The 14,329-nt window shown below is 42.6% G+C and overlaps 1 protein-coding gene across 1 annotated transcript in view; it reads left to right on the top strand.

Moving 5' to 3' along the window:
* The window catches only part of LOC100135875 (aryl hydrocarbon receptor beta), a gene marked incomplete at its 5' end in the record, with an annotated part of 45,465 nt that extends 32,791 nt beyond the window's left edge, over positions 1-12,674 (top strand). The window contains 9 exon segments of the mRNA NM_001124252.1: positions 477-566; positions 5,271-5,391; positions 5,585-5,724; positions 9,079-9,281; positions 9,535-9,644; positions 9,738-9,879; positions 9,979-11,890; positions 12,113-12,529; positions 12,536-12,674. Of these exon segments, the coding sequence (NP_001117724.1) occupies positions 477-566; positions 5,271-5,391; positions 5,585-5,724; positions 9,079-9,281; positions 9,535-9,644; positions 9,738-9,879; positions 9,979-11,890; positions 12,113-12,223 (2,829 nt within the window). The 3' untranslated portion in view covers positions 12,224-12,529; positions 12,536-12,674.
* Between the last annotated feature and the right edge of the window lie 1,655 nt (positions 12,675-14,329).

The raw sequence follows: 14,329 nt of genomic DNA, 5'->3' as shown, positions 1-14,329 counted from the left end.
TGAACACTCTCTAGTTCTATAGCACAAGGTTTACTACACTCAACACAGTGAACACTCTCTAGTTCTATAGCACACTGTTTACTCACGCTCACATGTCAGGTACACTTTCGCACCGGGCGATGAATGGCATGTTTGGGTTTCTTCTCTCACGACGGAGGCTGTTATGATCACCAGTCAATGCTGAGGGATCTGTGAAGGCAGAGCATCAGAGGCAGATAGCAAGTAAACAGGTTGCCAGATTATAATACCGCCAGATAAACAAAATGTCCTCTTCAATGAAGCACTCTAATTGATGTGTTTGTGGACGACGCTCGACTACAGTGAAAGTGAGAGGACGATCAGCATGTATGTGCGCGCGTGCTTGTGTGCCTGTTGGTTTGTGTATGCGTGCGTGCATGCGCCGTGTTTGTGTATGTGTGAGAGTGTGTATATAAGTGAGTGTGTTACTGTTTTAACATTGTGTTTTATTCTTGCAGGCTCTGAATGGCTTTGTGCTGGTGGTCACAGCTGAAGGACATGTGTTCTATGCCTCTCCTACTATCCAAGACTACCTGGGCTTCCATCAGGTAACACCTCCAACATCTGTAGCATAACACAACTGCAACATCACATATGTAAACCTTGCTCCTCATCACTGCATAACCTCACCACTTTCTGCCTTTGTAAAAAATAATGATCGGGTGTCGTGCAGATTAATATTGAAATACGAAGGCAAGACATTTGAATGAAGGAAACAGATTACATCTAGGAATTAGGGGGATGAAGTGGGCTTTTGTTGAGTTTCTGCTCAGGCTAGTTGAATCCCTTTGAGAATGAATCTTCTAAGAGACAGAGAACCAAAGGCAACATTTGTTGTTAATCAATGTGAGCAAGGCAGTGCACCATCTTTGCTGGAGAGCTACGGCCCACTGCATAACTTGGTAACAATCCAGATTTCCATTTATCATCAAGGAAAGCGAATGTGCAACTCAACGACCTGTTAACTAATCAAAATAGGCAGGTGTTGAAGGAAGCGTCTTGTAGCAAATTTGCAGTCGCGCTTTGCCTTTTTTCCTGGAAATGATCGTCTGAGAATTCCTTATATAACCATGATCATGACATTCTTTTCCGCAGACGAAGAGAAATCCCATTGTTGTGGATGTGCTGGTCAACTTCTACTCCCATACTGAGCTATATGATCTATTGTAGCACATGTGCTTTGTGTTAGCCATGCCTTCTGTCATTACTGCTAGTGCATCTATACAGTTCCGCGAAGCCCACAAGAGAGTGACGTATAGCTGGGGTAATGATTTGATCCTTTGTCATTGCTGCCGCAAACATAAAGTAAGATTACAGACTCAGTACTGAGGCATACATTTTCAAACATATGTGGCGAACCCTATGGCCTATGTTATAGTAACTTGCAACTGAGCATAAGGTACATACAGTAGAGACAGGACAAGGATGTCTTTCAAACCAAAAGAGATCAAACTACAGTTAGGACAGCTATGACTGCATTCTGTTGTGCGATGAAAATAGTTTGCTTGAATAATCATACTAGCTTGACAGTTATTGACCTCATCCAATATATATATATATAGATATACAGTGCCTTGCGAAAGTATTCGCCCCCCTTGAACTTTGCAACCTTTTGCCACATTTCAGGCTTCAAACATAAAGATATAAAACTGTATTTTTTTGTGAAGAATCAACAACAAGTGGGACACAATCATGAAGTGGAACGACATTTATTGGATATTTCAAACTTTTTTAACAAATCAAAAACTGAAAAATTGGGCGTGCAAAATTATTCAGCCCCTTTACTTTCAGTGCAGCAAACTCTCTCCAGAAGTTCAGTGAGGATCTCTGAATGATCCAATGTTGACCTAAATGACTAATGATGATGAATACAAACCACCTGTGTGTAATCAAGTCTCCGTATAGATGCAGCTGCACTGTGATAGTCTCAGAGGTCCGTTAAAAGCGCAGAGAGCATCATGAAGAACAAGGAACACACCAGGAAGGTCCGAGATACTGTTGTGAAGAAGTTTAAAGCCGGATTTGGATACAAAAAGATTTCCCAAGCTTTAAGCATCCCAAGGAGCACTGTGCAAGCGGTAATATTGAAATGGAAGGAGTATCAGACCACTGCAAATCTACCAAGACCTGGCCGTCCCTCTAAACTTTCAGCTCATACAAGGAGAAGACTGATCAGAGATGCAGCCAAGAGGCCCATGATCACACTGGATGAACTGCAGAGATCTACAGCTGAGGTGGGAGACTCTGTCCATAGGACAACAATCAGTCGTATATTGCACAAATCTGGCCTTTATGGAAGAGTGGCAAGAAGAAAGCCATTTCTTAAAGATATCCATAAAAAGTGTTGTTTAAAGTTTGCCACAAGCCACCTGGGAGACACACCAAACATGTGGAAGAAGGTGCTCTGGTCAGATGAAACCAAAATTGAACTTTTTGGCAACAATGCAAAATGTTATGTTTGGCGTAAAAGCAACACAGCTGAACACACCATCCCCACTGTCAAACATGGTGGTGGCAGCTTCATGGTTTGGGCCTGCTTTTCTTCAGCAGGGACAGGGAAGATGGTTAAAATTGATGGGAAGATGGATGGAGCCAAATACAGGACCATTCTGGAAGAAAACCTGATGGAGTCTGCAAAAGACCTGAGACTGGGACGGAGATTTGTCTTCCAACAAGACAATGATCCAAAACATAAAGCAAAATCTACAATGGAATGGTTCAAAAATAAACATATCCAGGTGTTAGAATGGCCAAGTCAAAGTCCAGACCTGAATCCAATCTAGAATCTGTGGAAAGAACTGAAAACTGCTGTTCACAAATGCTCTCCATCCAACCTCACTGAGCTCGAGCTGTTTTGCAAGGAGGAATGGGAAAAAATGTCAGTCTCTCGATGTGCAAAACTGATAGAGACATACCCCAAGCGACTCTTACAGCTGTAATTGCAGCAAAAGGTGGCGCTACAAAGTATTAACTTAAGGGGGCTGAATCATTTTGCACGCCCAAGTTTTCAGTTTTTGATTTGTTAAAAAAGTTTGAAATATCCAATAAATGTCGTTCCACTTCATGATTGTGTCCCACTTATTGTTGATTCTTCACAAAAAAATACAGTTTTATATCTTTATGTTTGAAGCCTGAAATGTGGCAAAAGGTCGCAAAGTTCAAGGGGGCCGAATACTTTCGCAAGGCACTGTATATATATAGTATAGAGTCTATTCAGTGTTGACAGGTAACTATGATGCCCCACTGAGAGGGATGCCAGTCTTAATACAATCCGTTGGAGTTTAGCACAACAAACACACACAGAGTTTACTTCTGCCACAAATTAGAAGTCTTTATAGTAGTTGGATTATATTTAGAGTTACAGTTCGCACGAAGCCTTTCACATTGGTTTTCAGTAGAAATTCATTCAAAATACAGGTCACTTCCAAAATCAAGGAAGTACTTGACTATTGAGAGATACAAAGTATATTGAAAGCAGATGCTTCCACACAGGTGAGTTAATTAAGCAATTAAAACATACCATCATGTTTAGGGTCACGTATAAAAATTCCCAGTTGCCCATTATGTTGGCTACCATGGTTAGAAGAAAAGATCTCAGTGAGTTTGAAAAAGGGGTTTCAAAGGAGCATAGGGAGCTTAAAGGATGTGTGTGTGTGTGTGTGTGTGTGTGTGTCTCGATCACCAGATCTCAACCCAATTGAACAATAATGGGAGATTCTGGAGCGGCACCTGAGAGCACGTTTTCTACCACCATAAATAAAACAAATGAGGGAATTTCTTGTGGAAGAATGGTGTTGCGTACCTCCAATAGAGTTCCAGACACTTGAAGAATCTATGCCAAGGCCGATTAAACCCGGTCTCTCGGCTCGTGGCGGCCCAACGCCCTTTTAAGACACTTTATGTTGGTGTTTCCTTTATTTTGACAGTTACCTGTATATCAGTGCCATCTGACAATGTGATGTTACTCTGTTGGTTTGAAGAGTCCACTATGGCTTTGACCACAAACCGCATTGTTCCTCTTGTTCTGAAGAGAGCGCCAGAATTCCAAATTCTAAGTGAATCCGAGGAAACCAGAAACAAACAGTGTCCAGGACCCACTTTAGTCTTGTGGCTTCAGGGTTTGTTTGCTTAATAACAGACATAAGCTGAGCTCCATTACATTGCCGTTATAGTTTCTCAGTGGTGGGCAGCACAGTTGCATTTCCTATTTTAGGTCCTTCTAAAGGCTCCTATTAGTTGTCCATTCCAGCGGAGGCCAGACTATTTGTGAAGTACACATGTCATTAAGTAACCCTGATATGGCCTGTAGACACCATTATTATTATGTGTCTACCATAATAAATCGAGGCTACAGCCATAGTCATAAACTACACCTAAAGGAAAACCGTACAAAAACGATATTTTGGTATTTGTTTCATTAGTCCATTGTTGACATAGTCCCAAAATGTTTTGCATGTCAGCAATCAAGTTTTCAAGATATATAACCTTCAAAATACATGAATAAAGCTGTAATGAAGCATCATACCGGCTGTATTTCTGTATTTTGAAAGTTTTACACTGAGTGTACAAAACATTAGGAACACCTTCCTAATATTGAGTTGCACCCCCTTTAGCCCTCAGAACAGCCTCAAACCTTCTGTACAAGGTGTCCAAAGCATTCCACAGGGATACTGGCCCATGTTGACTTCAATGCTTCCTACAGTTGTGTCAAGTTGCCTGGATATCCTTGGGGTGGTGGACCATTCTTGATACACACAGGAAACTGTTAAGCATGAAAAACCCAGCAGCGTGGCAGTTCTTGACACACTCACACCGGTGCGCCTGGCACCTACTACCATATCCTGTTTTAAGGCACTTGAGTATTTCATCTTGCCCATTCCCCATCTGAATGGCACACGTACACAATCCATTTCTCAATTGTTTTAAAGCTTAAAAATCCTTCTTTAACCTGTCTCCTCCTCTTCATCTACCTTGATTGAAGTGGATATAACAGGTGACATCAACAAGGGATTGTAGCTTTCATCTGGATTCTCCTGGTCAGTCTATGTCGAGGAAACAGCAGGTGTTCCTAATGTTTATAAAATCGGTATATAAATTGAAAACTTGATTGCTGACATGCAAAACAATTTGGGACTATATCAACAATGGACTAATGAAACAAATACCAAAAGATAGTTTTTGGGGTGGAATTGTCTTTTAACTTTGATAGAGTACAATCGTTGAGTTTGCCCTCTCTCTTTGTCTGTCTGTAGTCAGACGTGGTTCACCAGAGTGTGTTTGAGCTGATCCACACAGATGACAGAGCCACGTTCAGACGACAGCTTCACTTTGCCCTCAACCCCAAGCCCTTTGACCCAGAGCAGGGAGGAGACGGTGAGTGATCTGGAGGGAATGGTTTGTGGCAAGTTTGGGTCGTTTATTTCAGTGAATTTTTGTGTAAGTCATCGATTGATGTCAATGGGAGCCTGTTCAAGCTACGTGTGTATATTTCAAGTTAAGTTTTGCCCCATGTTTTTGATGATAAGCTCTCATTATACAATCTTTCACCCTGTTTTTTTATGTTCAGGCATGGCAAGCAGCAGTGACATCACCAGGAACATTGTGACCTATAACCCTGAGCAGCTCCCCCCAGAGAACTCCTCCTTCCTGGAGAGGAACTTTGTGTGTCGCTTCCGCTGCCTCCTGGACAACTCCTCTGGCTTCCTGGTGAGTCTCTCATCTATAGGGCTGTAGAGAACACATCCACTTTGTATTGTCACCAGAAAGTACTTCATACACTTTATTGTGTCATAAGAACTAGGGTTGCAAAGCTACCGATCATTTACCAAAGTTAGTAGAATCTTCAGTCATTTTGGTAAATAACAGAAACTCTATGGCAATCTATTGTAACTTTGGTAATTTATACTTGAATAACTTTGGGGCGGCAGGTAGCCTTGTGGTTAGAGCGTTGGACTAGTAACCAAAATGTTGCAAGATTGAATCCCTGAGCTGACAGGGTAAAAATCTGTCATTCTGCCCCTGAACAAGGCAGTTAACCCACTGTTCCTAGGCTGTCATTGTAAATAAGAATTTGTTGTTAACTGTCTTGCCTAGTTAAATGAAGGTAAAAAAAAATGTTTTCATATATAGTATATATTTTTTTTATATCTGTGTCCATATTGTCCATGGGTTTCTAGTAGAAAGACCATATGGTTTAAGAGAATATAGTTTAATTAATGAAAAATATACAGTGGGGCAAAAAAGTATTTAGTCAACCACCAATTGTGCAAGTTCTCCCACTTAAAAAGGTGAGAGAGGCCTGTAATTTCCATCATAGGTACACTTCAACTATGACAGGCAAAATGAGAAAAAAAAATCCAGAAAATCACATTGTAGGATTTTTAATGAATTTATTTGCAAATGATGGTGGAAAATAAGTATTTGGTCAATAACAAAAGTCTATTTCAATACTTTGTTATATACCCTTTGTTGGCAATGACAGAGGTCAAGCATCATGCTTTGGGGATGTTTTTCTGCAAAGGGACCAGGACGACTGATCCGTGTAAAGGAAAGAATGAATGGGGCCATGTATCGTGAGATTTTGAGTGAAAACCTCCTTCCATCAGCAAGGGCATTGAAGATGAAACGTGGCTGGGTCTTTCAGCATGACAATGATCCCAAACACACCACCCGGGCAACGAAGGAGTGGCTTCGTAAGAAGCATTTCAAGGTCCTGGAGTGGCCTAGCCAGTCTCCAGATCTCAACCCCATATAAAATCTTTGGAGGGAGTTGAAAGTCCGTGTTGCCCAGCAACAGCCCCAAAACATCACTGCTCTAGAGGAGATCTGCATGGAGGAATGGGCCAAAATACCAGCAACAGTGTGTGAAAACCTTGTGAAGACTTACAGAAAACGTTTGACCTCTGTCATTGCCAACAAAGGGTATATAACAAAGTATTGAGATAAACTTTTGTTATTGACCAAATACTTATTTTCCACCATAATTTGCAAATAAATTCATTAAAAATCCTTCAATGTGATTTCCTGGAATTTTTTTTTCATTTTGTCTGTCATAGTTGAAGTGTACCTATGATGGAAATTACAGGCCTCTCTCATCTTTTTAAGTGGGAGAACTTGCACAATTGGTGGCTGACTAAATCCTTTTTTGCCCCACTGTATATAAATCGACAATGGCATTATTTTCAATTATCTCTGCAAATCGTACAATGATTGACTTTTTCACCAAATATTGAAAACAAATACATATTGACATACAGTACATTGTAGAAGAATAGTGAAGACATCAAAACTATGAAATAACACATATGGAATCATGTAGTAAACAAACAAGTATTAAACAAATCAAAAATATTTTTGATTTTCGATTCTTCAAAGTAGCCACCCTTTGCCTTGACAGCTTTGCACACTCTTGGCATTCTCTCAACCAGCTTCACCTGGAATGCTTTTCCAACCATCTTGTCAGAGTTCCCACATATGCTGAGCACTTGTTGGCTGCTTTTCCTTCACTCTGCGGTCCAACTCATCCCAAACCATCTCAATTGGGTTGAGGTCGGGTGATTGTGGAGGCCAGGTCATCTGATGCAGCACTCCATTACTCTCCTTCTTGGTCAAATAGCCCTTACACAGCCTGGAGGGGTGTTGGGTCATTGTCCTGTTGAAAACAATTGATCGTTCCACTAAGAACAAACCAGATGGCATGGCCTATCGCTGCAGAATGCTGGTTCAGTGTGCCTTGAATTTTAAATATATCACAGACAGTATCTCCAGCAAAGCACCCCCACACTATCACATCACCTCCTCCGTGCTTCACAGTGGGAACCACACATGCAGAGATCATCCGTTCACCCACTCTGCTTCTCACAAAGACATGGTGGTTTGAACCAAAAATCGCACTGGTCTAATGTCCATTGCTCGTGTTTCTTGGCCCAATCAAGCTTCTTCTTGTTATTGGTGTTCTTTAGTAGTGGTTTCTTTGCAGCAATTCGACCATAAAGGCCTGAGTCACGTAGTCCCCTCTGAACAGTTGAGCAGCAGAGGTAAATCTAGGTCTTCCTGTGGCGGGCATCATGAGAGCCAGTTTCATCATAGCGCTTGATGGTTTTTGCGACTGCACTTGAAGAAACTTTCAACGTTTTTGAAATGTTCCGGATTGACTGACCTTCATGTCTTAAAGTAATGATGGACTGTCGTTTCTGTTTGCTTATTTGAGCTGTTCTTGCCATAAAATGGACTTGGTCTTTTACCAAATAGGGCTCTTCTGTATACCACCCCTACATTGTCACAACACTGATTGATTCAAACACATTAAGAAGGAAAGAAATTCCACAAATTGACTTTTAACAAGGCACACCTGATTGAAATGCATTCCACATGACTACCTCATGAAGCTGGTTGATAGAATGCCAAGAGTGTGCAAAGCTGTCGTTAAGGCAAAGGGTGGCTACTTTGAAGAATCTCACATTTAACATTCCACAATGTAGAATAATAGTAAAAATAAAGAAAAACCCTGGAATGAGTATGTGTGCCCAAACTGGTACTGTAGTAAAATAAATAAATAAGTCTGTAAAAAAAAAAAGATGAAGGATATATCATGCTGAAAGCCTCATATTAAAAACACCAATGTTATTCACTATAAGTTGATGGTTTATATTTAGGATAATGTTTAACAGCTTTGTTATTCTATTTTTTTTTGTGTGTAAATAATCTTATTGAATTATTTTATATATTTGACATGTGATTCGGCCAGATAGAGAGGGCCATTCATAATTACAGAAACTAGTGATAATCTGAAGTACCCAAAAGGGCCACTAGTCATGTCTTGTGATGGATTACATAAAATCCTTGAAAGTTACCAGAATTCTGGTAGTTTACTGGTAAGCTTTGAAAGTTTCCAGTAATATACCCTCCCTTTGCTACCCTAATAATAACACATACCAGCACCGTTGATCAATATGACAGTGTACAGTGAGTGGTGGATCTTGGCAAAGTTTGGCTAAACTTTTTATACAGTCACCAGCCAAGTTTCTGAGTCTAACATCCCTTTGTTCTCCTCATATTCAGGCTCTGAACTTCCAGGGGCGTCTCAAGTTCCTCCATGCCCAGAGCATGCTGGGGGATGACGGGACACGCAGCCAGCCCAACCTGGGCCTGTTCACCATCGCCACCCCTGTCCAAAACCCGTCCATTTTGGAGATCAGAACTAAGACAATCTTCTTCCAGACCAAACACAAGCTCGACTTCACCCCCATGGGTGTTGATGCCAGGTGACTCTAAAGGCCTGAAACTAGTTCTCACTGGGTCCCAAAAAGTTGGAAGCTTTGGCCTACATTTAGGAAAGATGTATGATAGTATTTAACCTGTGCCTTGATCAAATGTATGACTTAAGAAAAAATGTGTCACAATTTCACTTTTATATTCAACATGTTTGAGGGATGACTTCACAGGTGAACATGTGTTATGTGCTGTACTTTCCACTAATGCTCATATGGTGTGTCCTGTCTTGTCATCTCTCTACAGGGGGAAGGTTGTCCTGGGCTACTCAGAGATGGAGTTGTGTATGAGAGGCTCTGGTTATCAGTTCATCCATGCAGCTGATATGATGTACTGCGCAGACAACCATGTCAGAAGTAGGTTTTCTTCATCCTTTATAATAACTCTTTATTCGTTTGATCAATATTTTTTTTCAGATTTATCTAATGCTATGAATCTTCTTCTCTCAGTGATTAAGACAGGAGAGAGTGGTCTGACCACGTTCAGACTGCTTCAGAAGACTGGGTGCTGGGTCTGGGTCCAGGCCAATGCCAGGCTCGTCTACAAAGGAGGAAGACCTGACTTCATCATCGCACGCCAGAGAGCTTTGCTGTGAGTTATCTGCAATATGTCTGTATCATAATTTTTTATTGTTTCTCAAAATATATGATTGCATATTCATTCATTCAGTCATTCATACATATGATACAGTAATTCCGAGGGAGAGGAGCATTTACGCCAGAGGAAGATGGAGCTGCCCTTCAGCTTCACCACCGGGGAGGCCCTGCTGTACGAGACCGGCCCCACTCTGGATGCCACTGAGTTCCAAACCAACTCCCCAAAAATCCGCAAGGTGGAGTCTCTGGACCCCCAGTCTCTGCTGGGCTCCTTAATGAACCAAGATGAGTCCATCTACACCCAGCCCCAGGAGCCTCAGCTACCCATAGACCAGGCATTCATGGACAGCCGAGCGCTCACCAATGTGGCCTGTAACTCCTGGCAGAGTAGCATGGAGCCCCAGGGGCCCGACGGGGATGATGATGGTGACGGCCCCAGTGAGGTGAAGCAGAAGGGGGCGGTGGTGGCCATGATAGACGCCCTGGAGAAGATGGCACGAGATGGGGACCTGTGTGAGGCGCTGCAGGGGCTGGACGTGGACGAGGCCGAGCTGATGGAGTGGGAGAGTGCCCTCCTCAGGCTGAGCCAGGAATCCAACGGGACTGGGGGCGGGGATACCTCCCCGGAGCTGGATGACATCATGACCAATGACATCTTCTCTTACGTGGAGGAAGCCTTGTTCAAGGAGAGCAGCGAGGGGAGCGGTAACCAGCCCAACTGCTCCATTATGGTCAACAACAACCCTAACCTAAACCTGTTCACAGAGGTGTTTAACAACAACAACCAGGATGGACCATTCCCAGGAATGGTCAGCCCTACAGGTGTAGGACAGTGCAAGCCCGGGTTGCTTGACAGCCGCAGCTTTATCCATAATGGCTCCCCAGTGAACAGTCTAAATGGTCAGGTAACAGGCAATGGACCAGATGGTTTGGCAGGACAGAACCAGGCAGGACCACACCAGGTGTTCAACAGCACCCAGAGGCTCTCCCACTTTGGCCCCCAGATCCCTCAGATGGACCTGAACATCCCCACCCTGCAGCAGCTACAGCTCAATGACATCTTCACCCCCTCTCTGGAGCTCCCCGAGCTCAGTATCCCACACAGCTCAGGCCAGAACGGGGCTGTTACGTTTTGCACCAACATGGCTGGATCCTGTGCTCAGGCACCAAACAACCACATGGGAAGCCCTCAGGGTATCACTGGCCGGGTCCACTCTAACCAGCCACCTCCACAGTTTTTCACTCATAATGGCTTGCCAGCTACAATGGCATCAAACGGACCACAACAGATCTCTGTTCCGCAGTCCAACCATGTAGCACCTAGTCTGGTGGATGGCTGGGCATCCATGATTCCCAGTAATGCCTTTGTTTCACCCCAGATTGAATCTAGCAATCTCAATCTATCTAATCCCCTTCCGACTGCTTGCCTTCAGGGAAACAGTGCACCATTTCAGTCACTCAAAATCCAGAGAGTTCTGCAGTGGCCCCAGAACCAGCAGCAGCTGCCACCCCCAGCCAGCACAATACAGAATGGAATAATGGCAAATGGACACACATTCATCCCTGACTGTCACAGTCAAGACTCAGAGACTCAAAGAGTCCCTCTCACAGGCATTTGGCCACAGAACCCCAACAGACTGTACCACCAAACTCAGCATGGGGGATTGGCCAATGGCCAGCCTGCTCCATCCAGTAGCTGCATGTTTGAGAACATCTCACCCCACCTACCTAATGGAAACAGCCACGTGGATGGCACCAGGCTGGCCTCCACGTTGTCTGTATGCCAGAGTAGGATGGTGGACCCCCAGGACCAGAGTCCTCCAAAGGGCTCTTGCTACTTCCAGTGGGGCCCCAGTGAGCCGGTGGTGGGCACGTCAGCCGTCATCCAGGACAGCACCAGCACCAGCCCCCCGTCTCGCCCGCTGGTGGCCAACATAACCACCCCTGAGGGCCTACTGGCCATGCAGCAGTACCTGGCTGGATGCAGCGGAGTCGGACAGACACAGGTAACTAAGCACCCTCTCGTCCTCTGCTGCTACTGTTATGGATGGAGCAGTGATTTTTTTCCTTACCAAATGAACTGGTTTTCACACAGATAGGAAAACTCAGGGCCCTAAATAGTTATGAAGTAATTTCTTGATAGGAATCATTTTTACTTTATGATATGAAACTTTATGAAACAAGCCAGGCATCTGATTCTATCTTTTGTCATACTTTTCCCCCAACAGATTCCAAGCCTCCCTGTTATAGACAGCAATGGAATATTATCTTTACCACCCCTTGTAAATGGATCCATGTGCTTTACAGAGCACAACCAAATCAACTATTGCAACTTCTAAACATGCGTCACATTGCCTTACGAGGTACAAATGGCGGACAGAGAGAGGAGGAAGCCATCCATGAATCTATTCATCCTTCCGTGAATCTATTCATCCTTCCATCTGTACGCTTTCATAGACAACCCTCTGCCTTAAGAGATGTCTCAGTGAGGGTGTTGTGAAGACAAGCCATCCCCTCATCATGTGTGGTCAAACACACCATCCCATCTCCCCATATCAGTGTTTGCAGTAAATACAAGGACTCCTTTAATTACCCCTTGTCACTTCTGTCAGCAATGGAACAAAAAGCGATAACTTCAAATTGAACTTCAAATTCAAGTTTTCACTCATGGGAAAACAAAACAAAATACTAATGTTGTACACAAAAATAAAGTCATAACAAACATTTTTGTATGGAGTGTAAATACAGAAATTGAATCTATATTCTTATATAAAGACATTATGTAAAACGATGTGAGTGCACTTGTGTTTATGACTGTGATGAATATGACTATGTTTACAGCGTGTGTGTGCAAAGGCGTTCGTGTGTCTTTGTGTTCTCTTCTTCTGGAGAGTGAATGAAGCCGTGTACAAATGTCCCGTGTAACTCAGTTGGTAGAGCATGGCACTTGCAACGCCAGGGTTGTGGCTTTGATTCCCAAGGGGGACCAGTATGAAAATGTATTGACAAGAGCATCTGCTAAATTACTAAAATGTAAATGTACTAATAGACATTCTGAGGAAAAGATGATTTATTTCATTGAAATGTCTGCATTGGTTGCAGAGTAGGCCGTATGACTAACCATGCAAGGCATGTGCTTTCAGATGATACCCCTTGTAATGCTATTGGTATCCAAATGTCATTACAGTTTGACAATACTCTGATGCAGTATGTCGATAATGTTATATCAATAGTAGTAAACCCTTTGTTTGTTTTTCTTTGCTTTTGTTTTATTTTGGTATTATCTAAACTTCACTAAGCCATACGCTAACTTCTTATGGTCATAATACTAACTGTGGAGGAATGCGGGCCCTAATGCTGCATCTATAAGAGACGCAGAAGTCCTATAAGGACTAGTATAGTAACCATAGTTACTACAGACATGGGACTAGAAGTCGAACTTCCCACGAGGCTGCCATGATGACTCCGCATATTCAACAAATGGAACTCCATGTCAGTCAATGATTGACAGAAAGATGTCAGATCCTCCCAATTTAAATGTCCCCTGACACTGAAGGCTCCCGTCATCACTCATCTCTTGTCTCCCTCAGAGGGCTCTGAGACTAAATCAATATGGCCACCCACCTTTCATTTCCTTTGACCTACTTCCTCATTCTGCTCATTTGACAGGGCAAGATAGATGAGAGGAATATGGAGGAAACTAAACCCGGCCAACTAGAGGGCCTCTCCTGCCAAACTGCTCTCACCATTTCAGCTCGCTCAGCTCAGTAAGGCAGAGGAAAGTACATATAGTAAATGGAGCTATTCTATGTACTGGTTATATTCACATTTAGCTTTGGCTTTTAAAATTGTATTTAGTAATTGTTCTTGTTGCTTTAACCAGCTGATATACAAGCTTTCAAAGTGCCTGCCTTGAAATGTTGATAAAGTTTCTCGTATCAAAGCTTATATAAAAGAAAGGGAAGGGTATGCTATACAGTATACTGTATATTAGCCCTGAGCCATGTAGCTATTCTTTAAGCGCACTCTTCAACAGTCTTCAACATCAGGCAGTTGCAGAGTTCAGCATATTATGAATATTTACATTTTTGCATTTGTTGGTTGTATGTTTGTTTATTTGTATGTTTTGTTATTATGTCTAGTGGCCGTACAACATCTGTTAGACAGGTATTTTCTTTGTAAGCCTATATTTCCACAGAAATATATCATTTAGTGTAGTTTACTTGTATTTAGCCAAGTATAGTGTATGTAATGTATTGACAATTACCAACTTACTTGTTACCATTTGTTTCTTAATTGTACAATTAAATTTGATATTAAAAATATTCCTAATAACTTACTGCTGTGTTACTTGGTCATTGTTAAAGTGAAATACTCCTGTTAGCCACTGGAGGGTGCATCTCTTCACTGTTGACTGAATAACAATCATCTCACTGGCCTATGTA

This window comes from Oncorhynchus mykiss, chromosome 3, assembly GCF_013265735.2.
Source record: "Oncorhynchus mykiss isolate Arlee chromosome 3, USDA_OmykA_1.1, whole genome shotgun sequence".
Taxonomy (NCBI): Eukaryota; Metazoa; Chordata; class Actinopteri; order Salmoniformes; family Salmonidae; genus Oncorhynchus; species Oncorhynchus mykiss.
The sequence above is the reverse complement of the archived record's forward strand: the minus strand, read 5'-3'. Positions and strand labels throughout refer to the sequence as shown.